This window comes from Hyposmocoma kahamanoa, unplaced genomic scaffold (genome assembly GCF_003589595.1).
Source record: "Hyposmocoma kahamanoa isolate Upper Pololo Valley unplaced genomic scaffold, ASM358959v1 78, whole genome shotgun sequence".
NCBI lineage: Eukaryota > Metazoa > Arthropoda > Insecta > Lepidoptera > Cosmopterigidae > Hyposmocoma > Hyposmocoma kahamanoa.
In genome coordinates this window covers 3,633,528-3,648,052 of record NW_020653945.1, presented here as the reverse complement: position 1 = coordinate 3,648,052, position 14,525 = coordinate 3,633,528, and the positions used below count along the sequence as shown (strand labels likewise).

At 37.2% G+C, this 14,525-nt stretch overlaps 1 protein-coding gene across 8 annotated transcripts in view; it reads left to right on the top strand.

The window, feature by feature from the left end:
* LOC113233188 (neurogenic locus Notch protein) overlaps positions 1-14,525 on the top strand; it is a 203,160-nt gene that overhangs the window by 120,902 nt on the left and 67,733 nt on the right. For all 8 annotated transcript variants that reach the window (XR_003310680.1, XR_003310679.1, XM_026468212.1 and 5 more), the window contains exon 3: positions 9,487-9,764. Coding sequence is in view for 6 of the 8 variants with exons in the window: in XM_026468212.1 (XP_026323997.1) it covers positions 9,487-9,764 (278 nt within the window). In the remaining 2 variants the exon portion in view is untranslated. The remainder of the gene's footprint in view (positions 1-9,486; positions 9,765-14,525) is intronic.

Genomic DNA, 14,525 nt, shown 5'->3' with positions numbered 1-14,525 from the left:
TTCTACTATTTTTTGTGTTCTTTCTTTAGATTTTTTAAGAACGATACATGACTTGCGCGTTCCTTTATTATCTCATTCCGATGAAGATACAGTCAAAAATTTGATACTCGTGAGTCACTTGCTTTAAACTTCAAGCCTTACGACTCGTAATGTTCACTTGTTGTTTAAAGAACGCTTATCTTTCTTCATTAAATTAGTATCTACAGCTATTGCGTTCATTGTTTTTCCTTATCTATTTTCTTACTGGATTTATGCAGGTGTTTCAATAATAAAAAGATTTTGATCGTTAAAACGCACCGTTCATTTTCGATCCCTGCTTTTTATATTAATTATACTTATATTTTATTGAACGTGTATTGACTAATTTTATTTCTTAATCATTGGTTTTTGACGACTTCGGTAGCCGAATGCTTAACTGACAAATTTGGGAGCGAATTTTTCTAAATTAAATCTAGTTTGTGTGTCCTGGGTAATGCCACGGAATCAAATCTGGTTTTCTGATGCTCATCGTACAGAGGATTAGGTATGGTTATCTGGCACATTCGTTTATTACCTAATTTGTTATTATTTTCTCGAAACAACAAAAAATTAAATTCAAGCATACACCAGAATGAAATCTTAAATATTCGCAACATAACTACCTATAGTATCGTCTGCTATAATAACACCAGAGCAAATCTTTACTTTTTGTCCGTCTCACGCGCAGGTATGCGAGAGTTCCGTTCGCTTATTGTTTGTCCCGAGGCGATGCGCCGGCGCAGGCCTCGCATAGTGCTTCGAGTCGCCATCCCTACTTTATAACCCTCGACGTGTGTGCCTTCGATATTGTTTATTACTAATAGCCTTTTGTTAGTGACACGTGAATTATAATGCTATTCTCTTTTTGCTATATGTTTTGTTTTAATCTCGTGCTTGTTGCTTTCTATTCCTTTTAAGTAATTGAAGTCCTCATATTTTTGCTTTCTCTGGTGTTTCATTACGAACCGAATATTGTACTTGGCATATTATTGCATCAGTCACCATTGTCAAAGAAGCTGCTATCTCAATAAATTTAATGCCTTTTTCAATTTTTTTCCTATGTAAAGTCATAATTTACTTATCTGAAACTAATTTGGTATCTAACAACAATAGTAGGTACGAATCTAACGGGTGCCTAGAATGGGTCTTCCTCTGCTCAGCGGTGGTCCCCTCCCGCGCTACCGTGCTGACCACGCCCCCCGGCAAATTGCGTCCGCGGCTGTGCGCGCGCGGCGCTCCCTCGCCCAATCGCGGTTCAAGCCGCTGAATTTAGATCTAAATTGCACCTAAATCTGGGTTGAGAAATTTGTTAAACGATTTGTTACATCGATCTAAACCCTTGGGAAACTTGTTAGGTTTCTGGATTTTCGTTATCCACAATAAATCGACTCGATGCATGTTAACTATGATATATACATATTTCGGTTAATCAAATGTTGGTTACGAAGAAATGACATTATACACGAGTCGTGTCTTTGTAATAAAAATAGGATAAAGTCATGCAATGTACACTTTTCTCTCTTACATTGTCTACTGTAAAGGCAATTTTGTTTTAATACGACAATAACTTTCCTTTTACCAACATAAAAGTCCTTTATATTTTCTTATAACGTCAATTACTTGGTTCTCGCGCTTATCGCCCGGTGTCCAAGTGCTATCGCGAAGATTTACAGTAGGAAGTCCGGCTCGAAGGACCAAGATACAATCCGCACCTTTGTTCACTTGTATCTCTAATTGTAAAACGCTCGCTAATTAAAGAAAAGCATTAGGAAACGATTTGAGGATATGAAGACGAGATGAAGATAGAGGACTTTACTGAACAAAACTTTAAAGTTTGGACGAGAATTGGTTTTAAATTAATTTCGGTTTGAAGTTACATATGACGACCTGTCTGGTCCAACGGTTTGCTTTCGGCTTCGAATCCCGTTAAGATCAATTTGGGGAATTAACTTTTACAATTTGGTTCTGATCCGGTTGTTTTGTAGCTCTGGTGCTCGTAGTACAGGGACCTATCCTACATGACTATAGTTTGAGACCACTGTTGTGAGTGTATTTTGTTGGAGTTGTAGCACTTAATATTTTGTTAACCAACTTCAAAAAAGGAGGAAGTTCTCAATTCGATTGTATTTATTTATGTATGTCACGCGATTACTTCGGCATTTGTGAACCGATTTTGATGGTTCTTTTTTTGTTGGAAAGAGGGTACCTCGGTATTGGTCCCATTTATTTTTGAAGAAAATATTCAATATTTGAAGGTAATATATACTAATAAGGAAATATTATAACCGATTTCAATAAAACTTGGCAAATAGATGTACGAGGGTCATGCCAAAAGAAATTAGATTTTCAAAAATTATAAAATGTGTTCTTTATTACATGTATCGATTTTTTCAAAATATTCACCATGAACGTATACACTTTTCGATTCGTCTAAACCACTTGGAAAATATCGATGACCACTCTTCTTTAGACATCTCGGAAATCTCCAAGTTATAAGCAGCCAAGGCATCTATCTTCTTTGCTTTCAAACCGCTTGCCTTTTAATTTTTTTTAAATTTTTGGAAAGAGGTAAAAATCACAGGGTGCTAGGTCTGGGGAATATGGCGGGTGAGGCAGGATAGATACATTTTTTGAATGAAAATAGTCGAGTTTTCTAGCAGAAGTGTGCGGAGCGGCGTTGTCGTGATGCCAAAGGAGGTACCGGTTTCCTGACTTCAATCAAGCTGACCAGACTTTTGGGGCACAAACTGTTATATACCATTCGGAGTTAACTGTCCTTTGATCCTTTAGCACTACAGTAGCAATGTATACCGTCATGCAGAAAAATGAGGCGACTATTTGTTTCTGTGTGCTTCATGTACTACGACATTTCGTTCGCGTCAGCTCATCTTCAAAGCACCGTATGGCGTACTGTCGCTTTGTTTCAGAATCATAGTTATATAACCATGTTTCGTTACCTCGCAGTATATCATAAACGTTTTTTTTTTCTCGCCAGCGTCGCATTAATCTATCATAAATTTGCACCAATCCACGCGACGTTCTTTCTGCTCATCGTTAAGTTTGTGCGGAACCCATCTCGAACAACGCTTATAGAGAGACAGTTGCTCGTGAATAATAGTTTGCAATGCTGTTGTTCCAATGCCTAGTTCTTACTCAAGCTATAAATATATAGTTCGCAGGTTTTCACGAATTACTTTTTCGACAGCTTGAACGTTTTCTTGAGTAACCGCGGTTGGCGGCCGACCTGACTTCGCCTCATCTTCAAAGCTTCCCCGGCCTCTTTTAAATTCAGCAAACCAATTGGAAACTGTAGCTCGTGGACAAGCAGTATCACCAAAAGTTGTGGTTAAAAGTTGAAAACATTCTTGCGGATTTAAACATTTTTTGTAGTCATAATAAATCATAACACGAAAATCACGTCGAGAGAGCTCCATTGTTGCGAACAAAATTCCCATCAGATTGTCTCCGAAAAATAAAAAATAAATAAAAAACAATTCGATTTAAAACGTGTTACATTTTCAAATTTATTAGCAAATAACGGTGTATAAGTTGCCAGAATGAAACAAGTGATTAAAGAGTATCTAAGTTCTTTTGGCTTGACCCTCGTAATTCCACGAACTTTTCATACAAAAGTTGCAATTATTGATTAATAATTGAAAGTTATAATTCAAGGAGTAGTGCTAAAGTATTGACTTAATTAAAGGTTGCCAATGCGTGGAACAGTCAAACCACAACGAATTATTCTTGACCACAATTCCAAATCTGAATGTAACTCTTGGAAATGTTTCCAAAGCAGAGATAACAAACTGCAATCGCAGATATTCAACAACGCCCTTTTAAAGTATGATGTCGTCCAGTTTACTCAAAATTACCATACAAACCGAAGGGCATCGCGACTGTATAATAAACCATAATATTTACTGAGCATATATCCCGTGATTCAACTGTATGAAATACGAACTACTACTGAGTTTGTTAAATTGAGTTTAACCTTGTATTATATCTTTGTATCGTCAATGCAAACTCGAAATGCTTTGTTTGTTGTCAATAATTGTTCTTGCCTTTAAATGTAATTAAATGTACATAGATATGGAACTGTAGGTATATTTAATAATAAACGACACAAGTACAGTTTCTTTTACTCAGGATGACATTTGTAACAGGATTGTGCAATCCAATTAAAGCCCGTGTTGCCAATTACAGCACCCATAACGTGATTCATTATGGAATCATCTGATGGCTTGCACAAATATGGATCTTTCCCGTTTTCCTTTCCATCGCGAGTGGGTCCATAGATGCGTCAATGCAACACAACAGGAATTAGACTGGTTTGGATGACATCGTTGTGTGATGAGAAAAAATTGTAGGTTCATCCTTTTTATGTTCGTTAGTCGGGTGCTTTAACCGTTCTAAGTACAAACGGTAACTACAAACTTAATGTGTTTACTAACGACGTAATCACACGTTTTGTTCTTATATGAGATAAGTAGCAACTAGAATCTTGCGATCTCATTGGTTGAGAATAATGTATCAAAAAATAAACGTATTAACATATTATCACGAAGAAAAAATGTAAATCTCTACTTTTACTTTATCACTTTAACTTTTAAACATCCCAAGGTCTGCAGGCGCATTAAGATCTCGATAGGGGCGACATGAGTGCGCACACGCAGGCTGTCAGCGTCGCAAGCGCATCAGATAACGCGACATGCGCGTTCCGGGAACCGCTGTCGCTTCGAATATTTGTCACGTGACACTGTATTCATTCATTTGCATGGAGTTGCTGGGCATAGCACTTCAAAGAACATTACATTGTCGTCGAAATTGGCTACTTTCTAGGTTCTTATTAACGCCCAAGTCTAGTATTCGTTAAGATGCTAAGGCATATAGAAAGTATCTAATTTACAGTGAACTGGAAACATTAATTACGTTTTCCTATAAACTTATCTTACATAGTTGCTATGTTTTCTGTTATCTGTTTCCCTGATTGCTCTTTAGTGCACGACAAATTACTACGTTTACAAAATTTTCCTTTAATAAATTAAGGTTTCTCGAACACTTGTATCTTTGTCACAATGCGCCGTGTTTTGTTTTGTAATACCGTAAAACGCACTACATTTTCCCGTTAAAAGTTCAACGTGGAGTATCGGATAACAAACTCTTGTACAGTATTTTACAAGGCGAAGTTAAGTTGAACTCGCATAGAACATTGGTTGGACGACAGACGAACTTAACCGCTCTCTAAGGTGCGCCTGTAACATGTACTCTCCTGTCTTTTGATAAATTATTACCTTACGGACCTTGGCTTTGTCTCAGTTCCATAGTCGATATTAAAGGTGTGGCTAGAGTTACTATCACATTGTCACTTTAATCATCTGTGGAACTATTATAAAACTCTCAAGAATACAAAATTGATGATTTGTGTTGTCACTATCGCATGTGACGAGTCCATAAAAACTTATAATTGCTGAGTAATACTGTTGATCTTATGCAATGACACGACACGGTGTTTCTTATTGCTTAATAATTCACTGTGGATTGATTGGATCACGTCAACTGTTAAATCTTTTATTATTATATCTGGCATCGCCGAAATTAAAATATCCTTCACAGTTTCTGTGTTTTGGTATTGCGGAGCACTTTTCCAATTTATTATCCTTCTCAACATTGTAACCACAGTCTATCTCGAGCTCCTGTAATTAGATCGGCGATACGTCCCATTATAATTTATCGTACCCACCATAATGAAGATTTAGCTTCCACAAAACGCCAGTAAATAATCTCCCGAACGAAGTAAACGCTGGTTTACAAAGTAAAACGATATCGCTACCAGCTTTTACAACGTCATCGTCTTATTGTGATATCTACATAGTGTAATTAACAGCTCATGCTCTTATCTTTTTTTAATAGCTTCTACATGATGAAGCTGTGCTACAGATTTCATCTCTCTATAAGGAAGATTGACTTCGGTTTTTGTTAAGCGTATTTTGTTACTTCTTTCATCTTATTTTTCATTTCCGAAAAGGTGCAGTTTCATTGAGTGATGAACACTTTCACTAACAATATATTGCGTTGGATTTACATAAACCTTTTCAAGGTGTACCATTCAACCTTAATATCGATGCGTGGGTTTGAACAGTCGATCCATTCGTGAGGATATCATGCGCACATATAAAGTCCATGGCGATGTGGCTGATATTCAGTGCAATACCCCAACCCTAGAGGTCATTGCGTAGCGTAGGCGTGAAACAGGCTTCCGCCCACATCTTCGTTTCATGCCTTCAAGTTTTGCTGGGAAAAGATACCGCATGAAATCCTACATGAATTTGCCGGAGTTGAGATTCACGAAAGTGTTTCTTTTGTTTTTGTGCATTTGTAAATTTATAAATTGTTTCCGACTTATTATACTCTTTAAAGAAAGAACGCAAGCGAATATGAATTTTGAATACACGAGTTACAAATAATGAATGGAGCCATTTCCTTTATTATTGTTATACGGGCTACTTTTATGTTTCGTATCATAAAAATAAAATTTAGGACCTAATTGTTGTCATAACAAAACGTTTATTTTTCCAGTATCCCAATATTGAACATTTTATTTATTGGAATTCCGATTATAAAATGAAAACATCGTAAGCATATTTATTATTGAGTTTGGAACTCAATTTTTATTCATGCTGGGATTTGTTTTACCGTTTAAGAGCTGACGTATTTCAACAAAAAAAATTGTGACCAATCGTCATATTTGTATAAGATTTTTTATAGCTTTACTTTTTTAATTGTTTATCAGTATAATAAAGCAATATTCGACTGTCAGGGGTCATCTTATAATTGTGTGTGTTACAGTAAGTGTGATAATAAATGTGATTAACTTCATTACAGTCTGAGTATTAGCATAAACCGTGGGTGGTTTTGAATCCGGAACAGAGCAAAGGCGTGATTAGTTGATTTTGGTTATAAGGGTATTTATCATGTTATTATTGACATTTCTGTTTCGAAATTGTTGGTTTTCTTTGACGTTCTGGCTTAATTTTGAATATATTTCGTGTTTCTCATCTGTGCTTTCATTATTAGTGTTTATTAGTGTTAGTGTACTATCGTCATCATTTTAAATTTGTGTATTGTCTTCGATATTTATCGATGTAGTCTTAAGTTGGAAATCACGCTTGCCAACGTGTTTATCATGTGTATTTACCAACAAGTTGTATCCCTGGTGGTAAGCTACACGCCTACCACTACCACTCAGAGCTTTAAATAAAAAAGATTTGAGACGCGCTACCACTGAACCCGTCACCCTGATGCTCAAGGTTCCGTTAACCTTACCCTTCAAAACCGAAACGCACTAACGCTTATATCACTGCTTGGCGGCAGAAATAGGTACGGTAGCAATAGTTCTCTGCACGAACTCTCACAAGTATGTATTAAAAACTAGGGTCTCTGTTCTTCCTTTATGTGATGCATTGTGTCAAAATTCTTCTTGAAAATTGTATCTTACATCATTTATACAGTATGTAAATTTGCTGTTTAATTTAATGAAAATTTGGTTACCTTAATCTGCGGCTGTGTTCGAAGAACGTTTACTCTCGAGAAATTTCGATTATTTTTATATGCCTCGTCGCCAATAGGAATTTTTATTAGACTAAATGATACTTTTATTAAAAATTAATAAATATTCCTTGGATCTGATAGTGATTACGTCTATTTAGTAGCCTAATTAAGTCGCGGTTTTGATTTTTATTCATGGTGTCTAAGTACCATAGGTTCTTGAACGTGAACATGAACGTTAGTGAGTTTTTTTATCACTCGTTTGGTATACAAAGCTTTTTTATTCATGCGTTCATTCATTTGAATATTTTGAAATTGCCTTTTCATTACGTATAACTGTATAATAGAAAATCGAGATTCTTATTGTATACCAAAAAAATAAATCAAAACCTTTTGAAAATTTCAATAGTCTATCAACAATGGCAACTATGAGCCTTTTTATATTACTTATAACTTTGTAGTTTTGATATTTCGATTTATTTAAATTCGACGGTGCGGAGAGGCTTGCGCGGGCGCACGTCACGTGGTCGTGTCGACGTATCTGCGTTATTTATTGCCGCCGTCCGGCGCAAGCGCGATGCTGCCCCCGCGCGATTGGATGAAACGTAGCTTGTGTTATGCACCTATACAACTGGCTGCAAAGCCGCTGTTTGCTTAATTTCAGGATGTTGGATAAGAGTTTGTAATTTATCTACAATTTATTTTCTTCGCCAAATTATAATACCCAATAATTCAACTTTCGTTTGACTACAAATTTGATAGTTAACTGTACACCTTATATACAGTCACATACGTTTTACTTTTATATGAAAGTTTATATTTCCGAAGGAACACTACAACTATCTTCTACCTATAGGTTGTCTATTATGTTTTGTACACACGGTGTATTGTCTGATAATTTATACGCGCAGTCTCTTGAGGCTATTGTGTATGGTCAGACCGCCTAGGAGGCACAACACGATAAATGTACGCCGCTGCCAAGTACATACGATAAATACAGTCTGCAGTACATTTGGCGACAAAAGTTACTCAATTGTACCTCTGATATCTTTTTATATCAAAACCAGAACAATATGGAAATGGAACAAACACACTGCTAGCTGTTTCCTGAAAAGTACATTCAAGATCAGAGTTAATCATTTAGACAAATGCGTATCCGTCGACGTTCACGTCGTGGCTTAACACGAAGTGAAATTATGACTAAGCGAGCGTTTTTACATTAAAAAACAATTAAAAAAACACGTTCACTTTCACATACACACATCTCTCATCACTACACGCGCTTACATACATTGAGATCATTCCCGTACATTTCCACATAGGTTTTGGTCTAGTGACCCTCCCTACCGACCCTGACTACGAGACGAGCACTATAACCTGTACAAGCAAGCCTGCACAGGACCTTATCAGTCATGTCCTGTCCTGTCCTTTATATATTAAGAATGAGTAGATGAACTGGCCAACAAAAAAGGGTAGGAGATGGACGCTGTAGGACCAGAACCTACTGTTTCCTACCCCTAGCAACGATTAGCCCATATCTTTCTACATAAGTTTTCTTGTGAGTTTCCTTCCGGACCTTCTCAGGCAGGTCCTGACCCCAGATCTGCCCGTTTACTTGTAACTGGATTAGCTGCCCCGGATGCACGTACAGCACCCACCCTATTGTCCAGATATGTATTTTTATTTGTAGCAGTAGAGCTCCTTGTAAATGACCTTACCTATTTCTGCCACCAAACAGTAATGTGAGCGTACGTAAAACCACGTTGGTAGCCTCAAATAGAGTCTCTATTTAATGTGTGTAACATTAACACGACACTTAAAGCGACACTAGTGTGTTAATGTTATAGATTTTCCTAGTCTAACTATGGTTTGACATATGTGAAGACAAGACAAAAACCTAACCGCAACCCTCTTTTGTTTCAGCTGCACATCTCGGTACGCGGGCGAGTTCTGTCAACACCTGAACCCTTGCCACAGTGAATCCAGTCCGCGCTGTCAAAACGGGGGCACTTGTAGGGTCAAACTTGGTGCGGGAGGGGGGCCCCCTTCCTTCGCCTGTGATTGCCCTTTGGGCTTCAGCGCTTCCTTGTGCGAGATCCGAGTGCCGACAGCGTGTGATTCAGCACCATGTTTAAACGGAGCCACTTGCCGACTGACGTCACTTGACACTTTTCAATGTGATTGTCCGCCGGGGTATACAGGTGAGTTTCGTATATTTTATTTATTAGGATGTCAAAACAATAAATACCCTAGCAATTAAGGAAACTGAAGATAATTATTAACAGAAAGTAAAAACACTAAGAAAAATTCAAAAATTCCTGAAAGGAAAGATCCGGTTGGAATAGAACCAACGTCTTCCAGCAAACCGTGGCAGATGCTATGCCAACTAATCCACGGAAAGAACTAGCGGATCTCACGGATTTTTCTATGTACTTGTTGCAGATCTTTTTTTTTGTTTTTAACAACTTTTTTGCCGTAGCGCCGTCTGCTACAAATCTATAAAAGCTTTTCTTCACTCAGCTAGGTACCTTTACAGCTACCAACAGTTGACTAGAGATATCGCTTTAATAATTGTAATTTTGAAGTGTATTGAATGTCACAATGTTTTCACCAACGATTTTACGAAGCTGTGTGATGGTATTGGTTGAACCTAAAGACTCCACCGTGTTTCAAATACCTATATGTTTATGATTTATTACCATCCGAACTTGCGAAACTCTCAAAATACTAATAACGCTGCACAGTGCCCTTAGTGTAATATATTAAAATATCCAATTAAAAACAAACACTCTTGCGGAATGTGCAAATGCAATTACAAAGATTATTAGCACTCTAACCATTGTGTTAACAAACGCACGCGCAGCTCAATCATAAATATCATATTAAATAACAGATAAGTTATTAAATAATGCCTTTTGAAGCCCATAACCCGATGACTAATCTTCGCAGGTGCGGCAGATTAATTGCTGCATTTGCGCATGTTAGAGTATAGGTGCGCTGTATCAGTGCAGGGATTAAGTTAAGGATTGATAGTGTGATCTCAAGGACATGAGCTTTAATATTAAACCAATATTAAAAGACATGAGAGACGATCGCAAGCAACTAAGATGCAAACATAAAGATGGATGTGAGGATTGACGTGTATAAATTAGAAATATAAGAGGAAGTTTTAAAGTAAACCAGAGACACACAGAGAGAGAGAGAGAAATGTGTCGAATTATTCTCAAATAAATGTGTAACTAATATCCATTTACAAAGGGCAACCCCCAGAGTTTCTTACTCGTTCTTCTCAAGGGAATCTGCCTTACGAATGAGTAGGTAGTTAGTGTTTAATCCCTATGAAGATTTCAAATATAATTAATTGTGCTTGTTATCGGAATTTATGTGCAAAATTGCATTTCGAATTTACTATGAGATTTTCGGTAAAGGAAATCTGTGCGTCGAAGAAGGTTCACAACCCTCGGATAACGTGTGATGTCCCCAACCAGCTTGAGTCAGCGTGAAGGACTATGACCTAAACCTGAGAGGAAACCTATAAGTGGGACATATAAATGGGTTGATGTTGTTTTCGGTAAAGGAAAATATTGTAATGAAAGGAGAAGGTTCCCAACCCGCGTTGTTTGGCTAGCGTAGCGAACTATGGCCTAACACTGAGAGGAAACCCGTGCACAGCAGTGGGACGTATAATTGGGTTGATGATAATGATGACATACGCAGTATAGACGTTTTAATTATAGACAAAGTGTATTATAATATGAATCTGTATGGCAACGTTTCAGCGTGTCCTTATAAATAATGTATCAACTTTGTGAATGATGATGTACATAAAAAAAGTTAAGGATACGATAACTGATGAACAAAAGGACAAAGGCCGAAAGGTGATGCTTCTTCATTTAATAGGACAACGGCTGAATGGTGAGAAAAAGGGTATCGTACTCGACTCAGTCAACTAGTAAAAAGTATAAATAAATAAATAAAATAAATAAACTTTTCTTTTTTTTCTTTTTGACGTTGGAAATTGACACAAAATCGAACGAAAATAAGGAATAGCAAGAACAGAAAGTCCATTAAATTGCTAAATACCGGAACAGAGAAATGGAAAGCCAATTAATTGCACAATCACGGAAACCTGTCCACATACAAAAGTTTATATATAAAGTAATTGAACGAAATTTAGTGCCTTAGCGAAGTTGATATTCCGAGAAAGACACATTATCGCCTTAGAAATACGTGTTAGTTTCGTATTAAACGACTTATGAACTCGAATGGAAAGGAAGTGATTCGAGCAAAGACAGGTTTCCAAAACTTATCACTAAATAGCAATGACTACTTGGATTTTGCACTTTCACTTGAAAAATACTGACTAAAATGGACGACAACATGTTGTGAGTTCTATCAATAGTGGTTGCTAGACCATAAAAGCTGCAAAAATACCACTGTGATAGTTCAGAGGTAGAACAGTCGATGGCTTTCTAGAATAGTGGCCTATCACGAATGAATGAATTAGATACATTCATCAAGAAGATGATTTAAAACAAGTGAGACGTATCGGCCGTGCAAAATTGACATATTGTAAGCCGTCCCAACATTGTTATGTGATTGTCTCATAGTATTTTCTGAACAAATCTCAGTATTAAGTCAAAAAAGGAAAAATTTTAGACTGGACCACTATTAATGCAAAGCAGCGAGTTGTTTCTCATTTTAGATATAGATGGTTTGTTGCGACAATGACTTTAATTTCTAAGTTATGAAAGATAACGGTGTGAAGGATGACGTCGTGATGCACGAGGAAGAAAGTTCACAAACCTTGGAAAAGGTGTGAAGTTCCCGACCCGCATTGGTCCTACGCGGCGGACTAGGGCTGAAAGTGATATAGTGAAAAGATTTAAGGTCATAGTTATAGCTTGATTGCAAGTCCGTAGACTTCACATGTTACGTAAACATTCTCAAATGTTGTTAATTTTTATTAAATTCGATAAACTTACTTGACCCAAAGTGGGCCCTGGCCTCCGACATCAGATTCTGCCACTCCTCCCGGTACTGAGCCTGCTCCTTCCAGCCATTAGTACCGAGGTCCTTGAGATCTTTCAGGACTTCATCGCTCCAACGGTGCCTGGGGCCTCTGAGCGGTCCGCGTCCTTTCGGTTGTCCCAAACAGGCCCTCTTCGCGGCATGGTCTTCTCCCATTGTCTCCACGTGTCCGAGCCAGCGGAGTCTCGCAGTTTTTGTTTCTCCGACAATATTGAGACTGGACATTAGAAGATCAATCTCAAGGTTCTTCCTTGCCCTCCAGCTCCCATCCTTCCTTTGAGTCGGTCCCAGAATTTTCCGTAAGATTTTTCTTTCCGCCACTAACAACTTATTTTCCACTTTCAAGCTCAGCCGCAGAAAAACGAAGATCCGTGTCTACAAAACTGTAATTAGACCGATCTTGATGTATGGTTGCGAAGCTTGGACACTGACGTTGACATTCGAAAAAAATACTTCGAAACTTGTGATATAATTAAATTCGGAGCAAATACACAACTCGTATGATCAGGATCAAATTGAAGTGAAGAACTTTCTAATTGAATTTAATACGTATCAACCAATACCTCCAATTTACAAGTTATTTTGTTAGAATTTGAAATGCCAAATAAATTCACTCTTCAACTACGAACAGGTTTACAATTTTGCTCCCCATTGGCTTCATTTAGAGTTTTGCAATAATCGTAAATTTATTTTATTGCATTTGTTTCAATTGCTAGTGCCATTATTAATAAAATTTTAATTGCCTCCGTCTTGTATTCAATTTTGATAGGCGCTCTCATTGAAATATCTTTAATTGTGATTGAGTTAAATTTTTCTTGGCTACATATTCATTTATAATGCTGATAAATTGGTATGATATAACCTGTACAAACTTTGATTTAAATAGTCGCTATAAGAGAGCGCTCTGTTAAATAGCACCTTTTATTATACAGATTTTAAGATTGTCACTAGTTTTTTTTTGTAAGGTATCAGGGGACGTAACGAACAAGTCGTAGGCGTGGCTGGTGGTCAGCGACACGCCCACTCATAACAGTTGCAGTCACTCAGAGATTTAAATCACAAAGACGTGAGCGACACTGCCACTGCATCCGTCACCCTCAGACATAAAGTTGACAAGCCCCATGTGCCTGTAGATCATCAGTTCCCTCATATTACTGCTTGGTGGCAGTACGTCTCTAGACGAACTGTTTTACAAGGACCTCTGCTGCTAATGTAAAAATGTAACAGTTACTCGTGACCGTAGCGTGAAAATACTCTAAAAGAATAAAAAATCTTATCTTGGTAAAAACCTTATCAGTATTGTATACTGTAGTATACGATATTAAAACCGCCTTCGAAACAATTTTAAACTATGTTAATTTTATAATTTCTGCGACGGTACACAATGTAAATTAAGGTGCAAACGCACGACAAAGATTTACAAATAAATAAGATCTCTTATAATTATTACTAATGTCAGTTAGACTCCAAGCCAGTTCTACGCAGGGGTGTTTCACAAGGATCGTTACTGAGCCCTATTTTATATAACACGTATATAAATAATTCTACAACCTTTTTGGTCAAATAAAATTTCCTTTATTTGGCCCGAGACTGCAATCGACGGAAGCTAGATATAAATCTAGGCAGATAATTGGCGTTGCATCATACACGCTCCGGCTGGGTGTCGGCTAACACTCTTTATATTATACGAGGGTACAAGTGATGAGCTATTAAAACTAAGGCAGGAGATTGATTGAAACATTTACAATAGACATATAAAGCGAAAAGGACCAAACTATTTATTATACCAAATTATGCAGCTATATAATAATTAACGGCTTGCTCAAGGATATAAACAGGTTGTATAGAACCGAGAGCAACACGACTGGTGAATATAAAAAAAAAACTTCTAGAAAAGTGAACAACACACATGGTCACAAAAACACATTTTA